General features: G+C 41.8%; 3 protein-coding genes and 1 long non-coding RNA gene across 10 annotated transcripts in view; 2 read left to right on the top strand and 2 right to left on the bottom strand.

Moving 5' to 3' along the window:
• The window catches only part of LOC6738062 (venom dipeptidyl peptidase 4), a 71,309-nt gene extending 62,661 nt beyond the window's left edge, over positions 1–8,648 (top strand). For 2 of the 4 annotated variants that reach the window (XM_016171493.3, XM_044922945.1), the window contains 9 exons: positions 148–876; positions 4,979–5,233; positions 5,296–6,072; positions 6,193–6,646; positions 6,714–6,934; positions 6,994–7,163; positions 7,251–7,411; positions 7,473–7,678; positions 7,743–8,648. In XM_016171493.3, the coding sequence (XP_016031881.1) occupies positions 148–876; positions 4,979–5,233; positions 5,296–6,072; positions 6,193–6,646; positions 6,714–6,934; positions 6,994–7,163; positions 7,251–7,411; positions 7,473–7,678; positions 7,743–7,859 (3,090 nt within the window). In that variant the 3' untranslated portion in view covers positions 7,860–8,648. The remainder of the gene's footprint in view (positions 1–147; positions 877–4,978; positions 5,234–5,295; positions 6,073–6,192; positions 6,647–6,713; positions 6,935–6,993; positions 7,164–7,250; positions 7,412–7,472; positions 7,679–7,742) is intronic. The other 2 variants (XM_016171494.3, XM_016171492.3) reach the window with 1 other exon arrangement.
• LOC27206225 (uncharacterized protein DDB_G0271670) lies at positions 8,231–10,410 on the bottom strand. The gene has a single exon (XM_039293601.2). The coding sequence runs from the start codon at positions 10,408–10,410 to the stop codon at positions 9,478–9,480; it is 933 nt and encodes a 310-aa protein (XP_039149535.1). The 3' UTR covers positions 8,231–9,477.
• On the bottom strand, positions 10,233–17,868 carry LOC6738064 (transcription factor GAGA). Of its 4 annotated transcripts, none has more exons than XM_016169546.3 (6): positions 17,666–17,868; positions 14,840–15,305; positions 14,399–14,734; positions 14,101–14,238; positions 12,033–12,532; positions 10,233–10,488 (listed from the first exon to the last, which is right to left on the bottom strand). In XM_016169546.3, exons 1-6 carry the CDS (start codon positions 17,855–17,857, stop codon positions 10,426–10,428), a joined length of 1,695 nt encoding a protein of 564 aa, XP_016031889.1. In that variant the 5' UTR covers positions 17,858–17,868; the 3' UTR covers positions 10,233–10,425. The 4 variants fall into 4 exon arrangements, with proteins under 4 accessions (XP_016031889.1, XP_016031890.1, XP_016031888.1 ...); XM_016169547.3 differs by having other exon boundaries at positions 13,978–14,238; XM_016169545.3 differs by having other exon boundaries at positions 10,475–12,532.
• Positions 15,576–16,842, top strand: LOC27209023. Its single transcript, XR_001601145.3, has 2 exons — positions 15,576–16,609; positions 16,698–16,842. It is a non-coding gene; the product is annotated as an uncharacterized LOC27209023 (long non-coding RNA).
• Positions 17,869–17,924: the final 56 nt, after the last annotated feature.

A 17,924-nucleotide genomic window follows, 5' to 3' on the forward strand; every position in this document is an offset into this window, starting at 1 on the left:
CCACCCACAAAAGCACACGACCACCCATGTCCACCAATATGGAGTATCCCTGCGGGGAAAGCGATTTAACAGGATGCTGTCCACAAACCAATTTTATGTGTGTGTTCCTTTTCTCCCCGCCGAAAAATAAAAAAATAAAACAACAAGTTTCATCTGCCAACCACTGCCAATGCAGCTGCACATCATCATTATTATCGCTTCCACAAGCAACAGCAGCAACATCAGCAGCACCACCAACAACAACAGAGCTGCCTGCGACAGCAGCAAAGACAATTGCAATGGGAGCAGCAGCAGCATCAGCAGCAACATCAGCAGCTGCAACATCAACTGACCAACAGCTCCAGCGAATTCGATGAGTTCCATTGGCCCAGCAAGCAGACGGGTGGCGAAAATCTGGGTGGCAAAATCTATATAACACCCGCAGACATACCGCCGCCACCACAGCCGCCCCATCAAAGTGGCAGCAACAGTCACAGCCACCACAATGGCAGCAACAGACAGCAGCAGCAGCAACAGCAACAGCAACATCCGCACTCTCTCCACTCCCACATCCATCCACATCCGCATCCGCACCACCAGCATGGACATCGCACACCGCCGCACCGCTGCAAATGCGAGCATCCGTCCATCGAACTGATGGGCTACGAGGACTCAGTCATCGCCACCGCCACCGCCAGCAATACCGCCGCCAATGTGGGCGTGGCTGGGGGCGGAGGCGTGGGACGCCACCAGCATCCGCCCTACTACTACAAGGCCGCGGTGGGGCGACGTTCGAGCGCCAAGCTGCACGAGTCCATGCTGGGCGGAGGGAGCAGTCTGGAGGACGACGACGGGACCAGTGCCGGCAGCTTCGGGGAGGGCATGTCGCGGTTCAAGGTAAGACAGGGAATCAGAGATGACCAGGTTTCCAAGACATGGTAAGGCATAAAGGAGGCACACAAGTGCAGCAAATTGCGGTTTCTGCTCCAAAGTGTTCTAAGCGAGCTGAGTTTTACCATCTATCCATTTAGTTGTACTTATTGTTATTAACAAATTATTTAAAATTTTGAGCATTGAATAATGTAGAATTGATATTTGAAAGAGTTAAGTACGTCTTTCATCTTTCTCAAAACTAATTAATTATTTATTCATCAACTTGGTTGACACACCCAGTGACTACCAGACTACAATTGCTAAAAATTAAAGCACTTTTTTAACAAAATATTGGGCATATAAATCCAAACTGTCAACTCTAATGCAAACACAAGCGCTAAACACTGCCAATTGGCCAACATTTGGCGATGTGTTTGAATGCCCGGCGAGCTCAGTAATTAAATTGATTTGTTCATGAGTGCGAAAATGAGCCGCTGATTGACCACAATGGCCATTCTGATAAACACAAGATGAATGGAGCAATGAGCAGCTAATACATCAATCGAAACTGTGGGAGCGTTTGTGGTTCGATGGGAGTGGACGTGGGTGTCCTCCCTTATCACTCTGTGGTTTCCCATCAACAGGTGGTCAATGAAGGACAGACTGATGGTAGTCAATGCCATATGGTGCTATGATGTACTACATATGATAGCAGAGCACTTTCAATTCAAATAGAGTAAATTTTAAGTGAATTATATTCATAATAATAAATGCTCAACATTGAAGGGATCTGCTTAGGGAATTTAAATTTAAATTGGATTATTCTTATGAGGTCTTCTTTGTAAAAACATTTATTCCTTTTCAATGCTTCTATGTTAAATACAAGACTTTTCGCTCTCGCACGCCTTAATCACTAACTAAACTAAACTCAATTTCCACTGGAGCCAAGTAATTATGTTTAGCACCCAAGCTCAACTTACGATGTGTGTGGCTCATTAGTTAAACACGCTAAAATGTGTGCACAATTAGCAAAATAAAAAGTAGGAGAAAAAGGAAGCCCCAAGGACTAAACACACCCATGACAAGACAAATTAATTAATTTCGTGCCGGTTTAATGAAAAGCCAAACGAACAACAAACCCAAAAAGGCACGAAAAACTCAGCCAGACAAGGGGTCATCAATTTTTTCTGTGTTGTCCTGTCTAAGGGGATTGGAATGTAGTCCTTGAATAGTTGTCAAGCCTCTCACGTCATGGCGATTATGTCCTGACAGCAACATGCCAATATAAGAGGCTAAACAAAAAGCGAAGCTTAACAAGTATACGACATGTGGTGCAACACGGATGGAAAAGCCCCCGTTCCACTTGGCTGGTGGAAACTGCAACCAATTGCCGGAAGTCCAGCAAACGATTAGTGTTCCGCTAAGGGATCAAGCGAGAACTGTGCTCTCAAAAACCTTTTAGTTTCATATTTATTTAATCAATCGACGAAGTCTGGGAAGTAGCGTGTGAGTTGAGTACAGGTAGCTGACTAATTGCGCCACATTGTGCACCGAATTCAATGGGAAATCCCCAAACAATCAAGCCGAAAAAAAAATTCTGAATGGTCATCGATATGATTGGAGTTGGCCAAGCGTTGCGCCGATGGATACAATTTTATGAACGGAACCAGGCGTATCAGGATGTCTCTATTTATGTCGAAGATGAAGTGATCTCTCGGGAATCCTTAAAGAAGTGTGAATATACACGAGTTGATATATGTTAGCAATAATAACGCTATGTGTATATTTTTTTTTTATATACATATTTTATTAATTTTATTAATTATTTTATTTTTATTTTTTTATTATTATATTTATATACAAAAAATATATATATTATATATAAAAATAATATATTTATTATATCATATTTATATTTTATATTATTTTTTTAGTTTATACTTATTATTAAGGATTTTTTATGTTTCATCACCAGATTTTATCTTTCTTTAAGTACATATTTCCTTAGTTAATATTTAAACTTTTCAAAATGTTTCTAGCTTACTAACTTCACATAGACAAATAAAGAAAACTAATTAACGAATTGGCACAACAAAAATCCACTCGCAATTTGAATAAAGTTGCGAATTCAGAAACCCAAATTCCCATCGCAATGAAATCCAAGAGGAACCATAAATTCTGTGTACATATGCGATGCGGAAGCATATAAAATGCTGCAAACTTCTAACTAACATGTCTTTGACGTTGCCAGTTGTGCCTCCATAGGGCTATATATTATCCCAGAGATTTGGGGATTGGCTACGTGGTCAGTGGGGAATCCCCTACACGTGTCGTTGATTTCCGAAAAAAAAGAACGAGAACAATTTCGACTCTATCCTTTGGCTTTTGCCATTTTGGTCGTGGATTTTCGCAAAGCTTCTACAAAGTGCAGGTATTTAATGTATGCACAGTGTGTATACATCTGAAAATGTGAGAATGCCAAAGGTGCAGTCGTGCTTGTTATATAATGAGTGGGGTTTCCAGAATTCTGGTTCTGTGTTCAATATGATACTATTATTAGTGTTGGCCACGTCAATAAATAGCATCTACTGTGCAGGCGAGAATAATAATGTACTTCTAATACTACTAATATTTAGTATTTCAGCGTTTTCTGAGATACAAGTTAAAGTGTTAAATTACATATATAATTAAATTATAAATCCAATTTATAAGCCCTCTTAATGTTTGATTTCCGCGAATAGTATTTTTATTTATGTTATTTCGTCTATATGAATTGAGTTGGTATCAGATTTATTGTCCCCAATTCTTAATTGAATAAACAGTGCAAACAACCAAAACGACATTGCTACCAGGTACAGACCATATAATACATAACCACAATTGAACTATGGTTCTCATTCCCCAACCTTCAGCTCCAACCAATAAATCCCATTAAGTCTTGACAAGAAACCGTCATGCCGCAAATCTGTTGACATGATTCGTCAAAAAAAGGAAAACATAAATAAATAAAATCCAAAAGCAGTTCGCCTAATGATATATTTCAACAGCTCAATTATCGCATCGAAGTCTATCTGAATATATAAGTGAAAAACTGAAACAAAAGCGCTGAATTTCTTTGTCTTTTTTGGGTGTGGACAACAGCAATTACTTAGTCGCGTAATGTAAAATTATGTAAAAAATACAAATAGGCGAAACACCGCAGACAAGTCCAACAAAATGTACTCGATACGAAAAAAGCCATAAGTGGTTTTATTCACTTACGTCACGCAGCAATTGCCGAGCCACTGGGTATCCCCTTTCCCCCCTTTTAACACCTATTCCACCTAAATATATATATATATGTATATGATCAGTATACTGACCAGAGCATAAACCAGTTATCGTCGACCCAGTCTGAAGCTGGTTAACAAAAAACTACTTTCATTTTCGCTCCACACTTCGCTCACTCATTTGGCTGCCGTCCCTCTCCCTATAAAAGGTATATACATATGTACATAACTCTATCCCCAATATCTTCTTTCATATCTTATGCATTTTGTTTTGCTTTCGCGAGATTTGAGTGGAAACACGTCGAGTGAATGGGTATGAATGAGAAAGAAAGATTCATTGCGCATGCGCAACGTCACTTTCCTCATCAAGTGATGTATATAAGCATATACGTGCCTGGAGCCGCTGATTTGGCAAAAGATTGTACCCAAATTGGCCACAGTGCGCATTTCGTTCAAGCCTTATTATCTGGGCTGGCCAAGTTGCGCTTTTTGGTCAGCGCAGAAGAAATGTGCCTGATTACATAGAAATGTGAATGGAAAACGAGGAATGGTGGTGGGCCATTCAAAATAGGATCCGATTTCCCGGCATAGAAAAAGGGGTTAACGAACTCATGGGTTAACATTTCGAAAGTGCATTCGCTTTGTATGGAAATGTACTTTAATTATTTTACTTCCGAATTTGTTGTGGTAAACTCGGATGTTGATTAAAACTTGTGGAAAAAGTCAACGTAACTAACTTAGAAAACTAACTTATTCCCCTTGAGAAATTATGATTATTATTATAAATTATAATTTCGAATAATACCACCTTCAGATAAATATGATATTAATAATTTTAAAATTTTTACTTTACTTAGAATCTAATGCATACCAAGGAGAAAAAGCGCCGGGTGCGGATCATCCTGACTGTTGTGACCACGGTCATAGCGCTTGCTCTGTTGGCCACGGCCCTGGTTTTCATTCTCCGGACGGACGAAAAGGATGCCGACGACTCCGACCCAGACTCAAACAATGCCATCAATCTGGAGGATGTGCTGAATGGTCAACTATATGCCAAGCGATTCAACGGCAGCTGGAGCAATGGAAACAGTCTCATTTACAAGGAGAATTCGGTAGGTTTAACATAATAGGGGTACAAGTTGTATGAGAATTATTATCTAAATATTATATACAGTCCATCATGGAGTTCGATGCCAAGACGGGTGAACATTCCATCCTGCTGGAAAATGCGCACTTTTATGTCCTGTACGAAAAGTCCGCCGATGGGGAGTTCCTTTTGCTGGCAAAGAACTACAAGAAGAACTTCCGGTACAGCTTCCTAGCGGAGTACGATCTGTACAATCTGAACACAAAAACATTGACCACGTTAAACATCCAAAATGAGCAGCGCTACCTGAGCATGGTCCAATGGTCACCGGTGGGGAATGCCCTTGTGATCAATTACGATCGGAATCTGTACTACAAGGAGAGTGCTTTGGCGCAGGAGATTGCCATCACTAGCGATGAACAAGCGGGTATACTGAATGGCATTCCCGATTGGGTGTACGAGGAGGAGGTATTCAGCTCCAATGTGGCCACCTGGTTCAATCCCTCGGGCACCCAATTGGCCTTCATCAAGTTCGACGATTCGTCCACTCACCTGATCAATTTCCCCTACTACGGAGATGCCGGAGATTTGCGCTATCAGTATCCACTGCATCAGGTTATTGCCTATCCGAAGGCTGGATCCTCGAATCCGCGGGTGGAACTGGTGATGGTCGATCTAAAGAGAGCCGTTGCCGGTGGAGATTTCGTGACCGTGATGCCGGTTCCGCCGGCCCTCAACACGGAAACGGACTACATCGTCACCGTGGTCAGTTGGGTGGACGATGACAACGTTCTGTCCATCTGGATGAACCGCATCCAAAATGCCGCCTATGTCGTCACCTTCGACGGACTCAACAGGAAAGTGGTAAGTAAATTTTTTTATAATTTAAAAAAGTATAACTACTGATAAAGTAAATAGTTCAATGTTGAAGTATTGTAAAAATTAGTTAAAATTATTTAAAATAATATCTTTTTTGCTCCGCAGATTTATAGTGCAATATCGGAGACTGGTTGGGTTGATCTCTATACCGCTCCGTTCCGTAACCGCAATGGATCCCGTCTGGCCTTCGTCCTGCCGCACAACAAATATAAGCACGTCCAGCTCCTGAGCTCCACGGTGGCCAGTGCCGAGCCACAAGCTCTGGAGCCCCTGACCGAGGGCAAGTATGTGGTGGACAGCATCCTCCACTGGGACGGAAAGACCGACATCATCTTCTACACGGCCAACACAGAGGATCATCCCGAGCAGCTGCATCTGTACGCCATTCGGGCACTGGCCAAGCAGAGTCCCAAGTGCCTCACGTGCAATCTTATCAAGTCCGGGGATGTGCAACAGAACTACTTCTCGGCCACGTTCAATGACAATAACCACATTGTGATCACCTCTCAGGGACCTGGAATTCCCACAACCCATATATACGAGTGGAAATATGAGAACTGTAAGTACAAAACTACATTTAATAATAATGGTTTTTTTATTTTTTAATATTTATTCTTGTTGTTTAGCTCAAGTTGTCATCTCTAAAGTCCTCGACTGGGAAACCAATGAAAGCCTGCGTGCCAAGCTGAAGGGCGTGGCTCTGCCTTCCCACAAAATCCTAACCGTAGACATTGACGGCGGCTTCCAGGCAAAGGTGCTCCTCCAGCTGCCTCCCAACTTGGACACAAGTGGCGCAACCAAGTATCCCATGCTTGTGGATGTCTATGGTGGCCCAGATTCCTATTCTGTAAGTTCAGCTAAAGTTCTAAGAAGTTTGCTAGCATTACAAAATTTAAAATATTTTAGGTTACCAACAAATGGATGGTGGACTGGGGCACATATTTGAGCTCCAATCAGTCTGTGATCTATGCCAAGATCGATGGTCGTGGCTCCGGACTCCGTGGAGAGAGTCTACTCCATGCCATCTACTTAAAGTTGGGCACCGTGGAGATCAGCGATCAGATCAACGTAACTCAGTAAGTAATTCGAAAAAGAAGTACAAACTTTAGCAAAAAGTAATGATCAACGACTAATTATTATTTAAACTTGTCTCTTGTTTTTAGAAAACTCTCCCAGCTGTTCAACTACATTGATCCCGATCACGTTGGCATTTGGGGCTGGTCATATGGTGGCTACGCAGCTGCCATGGCTCTGGCCAATGATGAAGCCAAGGTGTTCAAGTGTGCAGCCTCGATAGCTCCAGTCACGGATTGGGCTTACTATGGTGGGTCTAACGCAACCCTTAGATATTTGACTTAACTAAAGTTGTATACTTTTCGCAACAGACTCCATTTACACAGAGCGCTATATGGGTCTTCCCAACACGAATGAGCTGGGCTATGCCAACTCTAGACTGAGCACAATGGCCGTGAAGCTGAGGGGAAAGAAGTACCTCCTGGTACATGGCACACTGGATGATAATGTGCACTACCAGCAGGCCATGATATTGGCCAAGAATCTGGAGCGTCAAGATATTCTCTTCAAGCAGATTGTGAGTATAAAACCAAAGAGCTGGGCTCAAAAGGATTTTTCTTAACAATTTTGTAATCTTTTAGAGCTACGCTGACGAGGATCATGGACTGTCCAATGTGCGACCCCATTTGTATCATTCATTAGATCGCTTCTTTGGCGAATGTTTTGCCAGCAGTCGCCTAATGAAAAGTGCCAAATAATCAGGGCAATAATTGTGCAACATAACATAAACATTGATAAAAGAAAAAACACTGACATAATAGACATTATAGTTATAATTGCCAGATAATATCTAATGATTAGCTATGTTCTGCGATCATTTTTCAGCTGCTACTAGAGAAGTGAGAAACAAAAATTGGTACTTAAAAATTGAATAGATTTGCAAAAGTGAACGAGAACTTTAAACAACTAATTAATCAAAGAACTTAAACTGATGCAAAGTTCAAAATGCTTAAAACAGAAAAGTTAAACAAAAACTATAAACCAACATTATGCAGGTCCAAAAGTGTTATAAGATAACTTGGAACAATAATCTTTTCAAATTGCATTTTAAGACATTTTTATCTTAAAGAGAACAGGAGAAATCAAACAAAAAATTATTTAAAATAGCTGCAATTAAAGAAAAACATTGTCTAGCTAGTGCCTGATTACATGCTAATGAAATTAAACATTTTTGTAGATATTGCAATTCAATTACAAATTACAAATTGTGTATTCAAAAACCTCCAAGCGCCCCAATTAAAGCTTTCCAATCGTAGGACAGACATTTTAAATGGTAACCGCAACGTGTAAATTAAATATAAAGAAAACGCAAGGTAGTACGTAATTTTTGTAGCTTTTTAGTTTGCTACTTGTAAAAAAAAGTAATAAAAATTGTAAATAGTTAAAAGAGATAGCTGTTAAATGGCTTTTTGTATATTAGAAAACAACATTGTGTATAGGCAACCGTTACAAAGGCAACAAACAATAAATAGATAAAACAATACAAATCGCAACTGAGTTTCATTGCTAACTAACTTTTGCACCCCCATAAAAACAAGTGCACATGTTTTTTATGTTTCTTTCAGTACACAAACCGGCTCACTTTATTGCCTTGGCCCCAAATACTGGGTTGCTTGAATATGTTTCTCCTACAGAACAGATACTCATCGCTCTATTTGCAATGTAATCCAAAGGGCCATCGTTATCAAACAGTTTTCGAACAATCAGAGTTGAATTGATCCATAGATACATGCGTATTATGTGCGAAGTTTGTTGCTCTACATTGAAGTGTATATATCATACAATTGATTACGATTGCTGTTTGTTTTGATCTTTAACTGACAATAGCTTATTGAATAGATCGTCAAAGGTTATTATATATATCCGCATTTTTCTCAACTAGCAAGTATCTAGAAGCGGTATTTGTATAGTACAAAAATAATCTTTATTAACTCGTAATTGATTGAATTTTTACTTCAATGTGATTCATTTGCGATTAATACTTTCATTCGAAAATATTTTTCTACTTGTCCGAAAATTATATACAAATTGAGACATGGTTTTCTAAAAATTCCACGATTCTAAGATTATTAATAAGTTTGTATTTATGTACACTATCTCAATTGGTAATCCTCAAAATGTGTGCAATTGAAACAGGTGATTATAAATATAAATTTAAATGGGTAAAAAACTTAGGGATACAGATACATTTTTAGAAAAAATTCCAAATTAAAGCTTTGTCCAATTCGATTCTGCTTCTGCACACATTTTGGGTGTCCCAAAATTCTATATAGAGTGGCTAAAACTTATTTCACTACGGCTTAGCACTAATCGCTCCTACTGGAGATACACCTCTTGGACAACTTCATGATGTGGCTGCTGTTGCTGCAAATCCTCCTGCATTTGCAACTGTTGATGCTGCTCCTCGATCGTTCCGCTATCGTCGTATTCGATCAACTGATCATCCTCCGTCTGTTGGTGATGATCTATGATTATGTGCTCCTGATCCAACTGATGGTGATCCACCAACTGGTGCTCTTGGTGATACTCATGCTGCTGCTGCTGCTGACTGTGGTGATGATGTGGATGATGGGTGAACACCAATGGCGGTGGCGACGTTGATGTGGCCATGTGCTCATGGATCGCCGACGTGCCACTTGGGGTCGATGCTGTGCTGGCGGTGTTGGTGCTCTGATGATAGGTTGTGGCTTGCTGATTTCGAACAATATGACCGGCGGCAGTGACACTGGTCACGCTAGCGCGCTGATTTGTGCGCGTCAAGGTGACCGTCACCTCGGAGCCCAGTCCGGCAAACGAAACAGCTGGCGTGGTTGGTGGCGAGGAGGATGAAGCTCCGGTTCCTCCGCCACCAGATGATGACGATGATGCTGCCGCCGCTGCTGCTGCCGCCGAGGCTCTGGCCTGGAGTATCTTACGGGTGGGCAATTGAGAAGTACTCTGAGTGGATGCGGTGGCTGATGCTCCCGATTGTGGCACATAGTTGATGAGCAGGACACGTTCGCCGCTGGTCGTCTGCGCTGCATGACCGCGCAGTATACGACGCTGCAGCGTGGATGTCGTTCCTGTTCCAGTTCCAGTCGATGATGTCGATGTTGCTGGTGTGATGCTCCTGCTGTTGTTGCTGCTGCTCAGTTGAGTTGCTGCTGCCGTGCCGCAATTGTTGCTGCTCGAGCTGCTGGTGTTATGCTGCTGCTGCCCGCTGCCGCCGCCTCCACCTTCTCCTCCTCCTCCTCCAGGGCCGCTGGACATATCGTTGGATCATCATTACGTATTATTACCGCCTTTCAAAATGAAAACCTTCTTTACCAAAATGTTCTTGTTGTTGCCCTGTTTTTTTTTTTTTAATGATTTTGATTTGTTGTTGGATGCATGAATGTTTAGTTTTTACACACAGATGTATTGCATTTGATTGGTTAGATGACGTTTAGTTGTTATTAACGTGGCAGCAAGAAAGAGAAGACAAGATAAAAACGATTTGTTAATGATTGCTCATGTGTTGCAAAATGGTGTAAACTGCAGTGCAGAATGTATGTGGTGTTGGTGAGTATCCATTGCTGGTGTGTAAAGTGTCATAGTCACTATTTGATTTTTCATTAAGTTTCTGTCTTCATTTTTTTGGTCAGCCGTACTGCAATCAGTAAAAGCAAAAAACTAATATACAAGAAATATTTAAAATGTTCATTCATGCTAGTAATTACAAAAATACTTAATTAAATGGTAGTGTTGGTTGCCAAAGGGATTATGAGTATATTAATTGAATAATTAAATCAAAAAGATCCATCACCGAAAAGCGAAAAACAAAAGAAAATACTAATAATAATTTTGTTTGAAAAGGTTTTGTTTTATTAAACTTATTTTTTGTAATTTGTTTTAAATAAAATTAGATTTTATTTAGGTGTGTAAGAAGACTAACAATAATTCTACCAGTTTAGGTAGATGAAATATAACCTTTCGTTCAAATTTATACAATTAAATCATAGTTTCCAGGAATATATTTCATCTTCCCAAACTGGCGAAACGGGGTCTAAATTTTAGGAAAAATTTGCAACTATTAAAATTAAGTAATATACATATAAAATTGGTTCAATTTAAACATAGAACGCCTAATTCTTAAACAAAAACGAAAGCAGAGATATCGAGTTGATTGATTGATTGGTTGATTGATTACTTAAGTGGTTGTTGGTGGGCGGGTTTTTAAAAACCTTGTTGAGCGAACTCTCTTTTGATCAGATCAATTACTTTTGAGCTGCTTAAGTAAATCTTTGTAAATCAAGGATTTGTATACTTATTGTTTATTATTTAATTATTATTATTTAATCAAGGTGCATTCGTTCATGGCCAAAACATGGACGTGAGCAAGGGATCCTTGTTGGATTAAGATGTTTACTGATCTGCAGGACTTCAAAGTGACTAGAGGTCCTCTAGCATTGGGACATTTGTAAAACCATATAAAATGATAATATTTATAAAGTATGTAAAATATGCACGTAATTTCCAATAACCATAGAGCACTTAAGCATTTATCTAGCAACAAAATAAGTTGTAGGAGGGGTAAAACAACATTTAAAGTCATAAGATTGCACAACAAAATGGTAAACAACTAAATATGCCTTTCTGGCTTTCTAAAACTAATTTAGAATTCGTCTACGCATTCCGCAAAGAGAATATTTAAAGCGTTTAGCAAAAACCCAAATTAATAATCGTATAGAATAGTACAAGGTGGATCTATGACTTCGGTCCGATCAGAGCGTCTGTTGTGTTTGCTGTTGCGGTTGTTGTTGTTGTTGTTGTTGTTGCTGCTGCTGCTGCTGTTGTTGCTGCTGCTGCTGCTGTTGCTGCTGTTGTTGTTGTTGAAAGTCAGTCATATTCACCTGATTTAAATTGCCTATGATCTGATGGCCCTGCAGCGTCTGCACCTGGGCAATCGAAAGCGGAGCTCCACTCTCGCTGCCATCGGATTGTGCCACCAGTTGCTGCTGCTGGCCAGCCGCCTGTTGCTGTGCGGCAGCTGCCGCTTGAGCACTCGTTGTTGCTGTTGTAATGTTGCCCGACGAGTCTATGATTTGGTGATGTTGCAGCTGTTGTTGTTGTTGCTGCTGCTGCTGTTGCTGCTGGACCTGCTGCTGCACTTGCTGCACCTGTTGTTGCACTTGTCCGCCCGTCGCACCGCTCACTGTCATTGCTTGCTGCTGCTGTTGCTGTTGTTGTTGCTGTTGCTGCTGCTGCTGGGCATCCGGATCCTTCTTGACCTGCACACCCTGCAAGGTGTGCAGGGATTGAACCGTCTGGACCTGCGGCACACTGCCACTGGAGCTCAGTGCCCCACTGCCTGAACCGCTGGATCCGCTACTAGACTTCTTGCCACTGGTTGCTGCAAGGAAGGAATGAGTTGCTGGTGAGAAGACTGCCGCTGGAGTTAGCCGAGGTAGACTGGGGGATAGTAGGAGTAATACAGAGCGAGAGGACGACACTACAGCAACATCTCTGGCCCAATAGAGAAACAACGCGGCCTTCTAGGACTACAGCCAGAAAGAGGACATGAAGATGTGTGGATTGTGTAGATGAAAGGTGTTAAAAAAAACTTAAAAACGCAAGACAAAACAAATATTAATAATTGTTTTAAATCAATATAAACAATAAATAACAAAAATAATAATAAAAACAAAAAAATCTAGTGAAAAACTGTTAAATAATAAAACAAACGTGTAGTTAATTAAAAAAGATACAAAAACAACGTAACAAAATTCAACGTTAATTCAAGTCTTTTAAATACGATTATCAGCCAGATTGTCAATTCTAAATCCGCAAGATTTGCTCCAGAGGAATTACGAAACATTACAAAGATCAGTACGAAGTTAGTAGGTTTGGAAATCGACCAACAGTATTTTCTTGCAACTAAGAGAAACAATAATAATAAACAGCCAATTGCAGTAAATTAAAGTCCGTGCCACAGGCAGAGATTAATTTGGGTTTTGTTTTTGTTATATAAAAAAATATATAATATTTTATTAATTAAACAATTTGTAATATAATATTTAAAATAGAGAAACTTAAACCGATTGCGATCCTCGATTGTAATTGTACAATTAATTTTTACAACAATTATTTGCGACACTAATTAGATTATTTAAGTATGTTAATCGAGTATTCATTTACGTGGAGACATACGGAATTCTCTCTTTTTGTCCTATTCTCTGTAGTACAATATGCAAGAAAATACTGCATAAGAAAATGTTATATGTTAAAAAGCGCAATTTTGAAAAGTTATGCAAAATATAAACTTACGCAGCAATTAATTATGGAAAAATTAAAAATGATACAGGAAATGAACACAAATCATTCGATCAGATCACGGGGAATTTGTTTGTTTGCTGATTGTTATTTACAAATCGTTTTTGTGAGTGTTATGCAAGGTGTTTGTTTGTTTGTTTTTTTTTTCTAATGTTTTTTGGAAATGTGGATGATGGTGTCGTTGGTGCGTTGGAATGATTGAAGGCTCGGCTGGAGGTGGCTACTGCGACTGCGGCTGTTGCTGCTGCGGTATGAAGACCTGATCGCCAACAATGTGTATGACGTTCTGCATGCCCTGCTGTTGTGCCGCCTGCTGTTGCTGCTGCTGCCCAGTGCCGCCCCCGCCGCCGCCCTCATGTTTGATGTATGCCTGTCCACCACCCGCTAATGTTGCTGTCAAGTGCTGCTGGTGTTGCTGCTGCAGTTGCTGCTGCTGCTGCTGCTGGGGCAGCACACCTTGGGCCAGGATGGCCGGCGCCCCCGCGGCCTGCGGTGCATTCGATATCACTCTCGTTGGCGTCGTACCAGATGATTGTCCTCCTGCTGATCCTGCTCCGCCTGCTCCATCACTGCCCACTGTGTTGTCGCCCTCTGCCGTGGTGTTCATCTCCATGCTGGAGTCTAGGGTTGTATCGTTACCGGACTTACTTTTCTTCTCCTTCTTCACGCCGGGTTTGGCAAAATGCCGCAGCTCGAGATGGCGCCGCAGGTTCCGGGATTGACGAATGACAGCATAGCAAATGGGGCAAGTTGCAGGTTGTTCAGATTGTGATCGTGAACGTGGTTCTATAAAAGGAAAAATAGCGTTCTTTAGTTCATGGAACACGTTGTGGAATGGTACATTGAGTATTCACTGGCTCTAACAAAGTGCATCGTTCTAAAAAATATCTTTCTAACTAGTAATTACTTTAAGCCGGCAAGTGAATACACCGAAATTAAAACTCACTTTCTGTTCCGGGCGGATGTTTAGCACGTTTTGCCTTTGGCGTGGATAGGACGCCGCTTGTATTGCCGCCAGATGAGCCAGTGGCTCCTTGTGCCGGTGTTATCTCGCCAGTTGCCGCATTAGCCGACGTTACCGGTATCATGTTGTTGGGGTCCATGGTCACAATAGTCTCTACCTTTTGTCCTTCGCTCTTGATGATCGGTGTGGATGATAGCAGTTGGCCCTCGGCTCCATTTTCGCCAAGCACCTGCTGCACGGATCCAGAGCCGTGTGAAGAGGTCGGTGTGCCCATAATCGTGTCCATTCCTTCAACTTTGCTTATTTTCGGTGCCGTAGCTGCACAAGTAGAATTGTATATTATTATTATAGTCAGTGTTTATCGTTTCGGATGGTTAAATAATACGTTGCGAGTTTATAAAGCAAATACGGATTTTAACTTACGTGACATTTTCTTTACGCGTGGTTTGCGTTTGCGTGCCGGAAGAAAAGCCTGAATCACTGCCTGGTCATGTTTAGCCGCGTCGGTTGTCACAATGGTCTGTTGTTGTCCTGCTGCGTTGGTCTGAGTCGTTGCCTGGAGAATCTGGCCCTGGTGATGGATGTCCTCCACCACCTGGGCATGAACCGTTTGCTGTGGAGCCGTGGCGATCGTGGCAATCAGTTGGTCTTGGTCGTGATGTTGCGGAATCATGTGCTGCAGTTGTATCGAGTGCGTGGTGTAGTCGTCCTTGGTAACCGTCTGCGGGGCCAGTCCCTGGATGTTCAGGCACTGGGCAGCCTGCAGTAGCGACGGCAGCTGAGCGTGATCCACGCTCACCTCTCCGCGATACACAAACTCCAGCAGCGCCTCCAGATCGTTCGCATTGACGCCAGCCAACATTACCACTGGATGCTTGCATGGTGTATTCTGTAAAGATCAAGAAAACACATATAATTTAATTTATTTAGAGCTAATAAGTTTTCATTTATAGAAGTAATATGGCTAGTCCCATAACTAATGGGATTGATTTTAAATGGTTTAGAAATATTTATTTCCTTTATTGTTTAAGGTATGCACGATAACCAAAAAAAAATATATATATATAATATATATTATATAAATTTTCTAATTGAAATCAAAAAATGTTCTATAAGAAAAACTTCTTGACACTATGATGTTCGTAGGTTCTTCATTCGACATTTCTCTTGGCTCAAACTTCATCGTAGAGAGTTCTGTTTGTTTTGAAATCGTCTCACATTATTGGCGTGAATTGAGAGGCCCGTTCGTCCGTCCGCCAAACCAAATAAAAACAATAACAAAAACAGTCGGACGGAGATGGAAATAATGGAAACTCGCGGTGCGACGCGTCGCTCACACTCTCCTCCGCTCACGCACACAGTGACACAGACAAAAGACAACCGGCTTTTACTTTTGCGCGCTCTGCACATTCTGCAGCAGGATTTTGAGATTTCGAGATGCTGAAAAAGAAAACAGAGCAGCGCTTAAAGAAAGAGCGCTTAGCTGTTCTTCTTCTGTGTCCTCTCCCGCTCCCGCTCCAAACATTTAATTAGTTAGCATTGCTCAGAAAACAACCCCTCTCCCTTTACCTTCTCCCTAACCAACACCAACCCTTCATTCAATGCCAATCTCTTCAAATGACACATCCCCACACTCCCATTTGCGCTCTTTGAACTCTGCCACCAACCAAAGTCTCGCTCATCGATTTTTCAGAGTTGCATTCCATTTGCCTTGGGAGCAAGGGAGAGGGAGCAAGAGCAACAAAGAGCGACCGCCATGTGTTTTTGCGTGCGTGTGTGAGTGTAACGAGATCAGTACATCTTGTACATTTCGGACTCTTGCAGAGTTCACAGCCGCATTTGGTCCCGTTCTTTTTGTTTTTTTTTTTTCTTTTGACATTTCCCCAACGACGGCTCTGAGCGGCGTTTTTAAAAATTACGCTCTGTTTACTTTTTTCACGGCCCAGGAAAGGAGAGGAGAGATGAGGAGCGCTGAGAATAAGGGGGAGCGAAGCGCAGAGTAGCCGCTGCCGGCGTCGCATCAGGTGTTTTCATTTCGCTGGCCGCGCTCTGTTTTGGTCAGTATTTCCATTACGATAGGGCCACGCATTGAAGACGGTCCAACTTTCATACTTAAGCGCACACTTTGAATAAACGATAGAGTGGCGGAAAAGCGCCAAAGTTAAAGTGGAAATGCAAATGAGTGGTTAAAAAGTACAGTATCGCAACGCAGCCCATGAAAAAATGGAAAAAGTTGCAAGCTCCATTTAAATGTGCGCCCTCCTAATATGAAATGCTTTAGTTTCTAGGAATACGGGTCTGATTCGATACGAGGGAGACGGTGCTATTTAAAGCACCAGACAGGCTTGCTTATCTTTGGTACAATCTGGACTTGGTCACTATATTATAAATTTAAATAAAGATTTGAAGTAGATAAGTCTATCAAAGTCCAGGAACTTTTAATTAAGCGACGTTTGCTGTTGGACTTGTTGGAATTTAGCAATCTAAAATAGTGACAAACAAAATGCAAAGGTTTAGAGCTTAGGAAATAGGTTAAGAAAATCAATACAAATTTAAATTAAAAAATCTTGGTATATGTATCCAGTTCCCCCCAATATTTCAAGTTCCCCCCTAGCCAGTGCCAACTGTACAGTTCTGTCTGTGAAAAAAGAGGTCGCGCTCGTGTGCACCCAACAACAGCAAGAACCAAAAGGCAAGACGAAAGCTCCAACCATCCAACAACTACAACAGTTGCCGCGCTGCTTTTGGCGCTCTCGTTTGCGCTCGCTCTAACACATGCGAACTGAAAGTTGGCGCAGCAGCTTTTGGCTCTCCCCTCTCTGTTACACCACCGGGGCCAAAACAACTTTTCTTTCAACCGAACCAACTGGTTCTCTCGCTCTCTCCCTCTCTGTATGCGCTCTGTCTCTACGTCTCACTCTCTCGTTCTCCGGTGAACTTTGCAACAAGAAAAAGCTGATAAGCAAGATACGGTGGGAATGCGGGGGGCGGATCCACTCATTCAACTCAATTGACAGTGGAAAACTTGTACAAAAATCTCTAGACAACTTTTGGAGCGGAGCGTAAATCTGCCTTATTTATACATATGTATGCATTTGCGTGCGAGTGTCAGTTTCTCTGCGCTCCAAACATTAACCTATTTCTGCGATTGGATTTCTCTGTTTACAAACTGTACGCCACGTTTGAGGTTATGTAGAAGCTCTCTTATTGAAAGGTGTTTTAGGCAGTGTTTCCGATTCGAGCACTCACCTTTAGCAAGTCCAGCAGAAAGGGGGAGGCGGCGCACAGGACTATCTTGTGGGCGGGAAAACTCCGCCCGCCGGCGGCCAACGTGCAATCGACGAGGTCGCCATGGCAGCGCAACAATTGGATTGCCGATACGAGGCTGGTGCCGTAATCGCCCCAGGTGAGCGAATACAGCGAATTCATTGGCAGCGACATCAAAGCGGTCGCGTCCAAATCCAACAATTGTTGTTCCTCCCCAGCGTTGCTAGCGTATTCGCTGCTA

The sequence above is a fragment of the Drosophila simulans genome, chromosome 3L, assembly GCF_016746395.2.
Source record: "Drosophila simulans strain w501 chromosome 3L, Prin_Dsim_3.1, whole genome shotgun sequence".
Lineage (NCBI taxonomy): Eukaryota > Metazoa > Arthropoda > Insecta > Diptera > Drosophilidae > Drosophila > Drosophila simulans.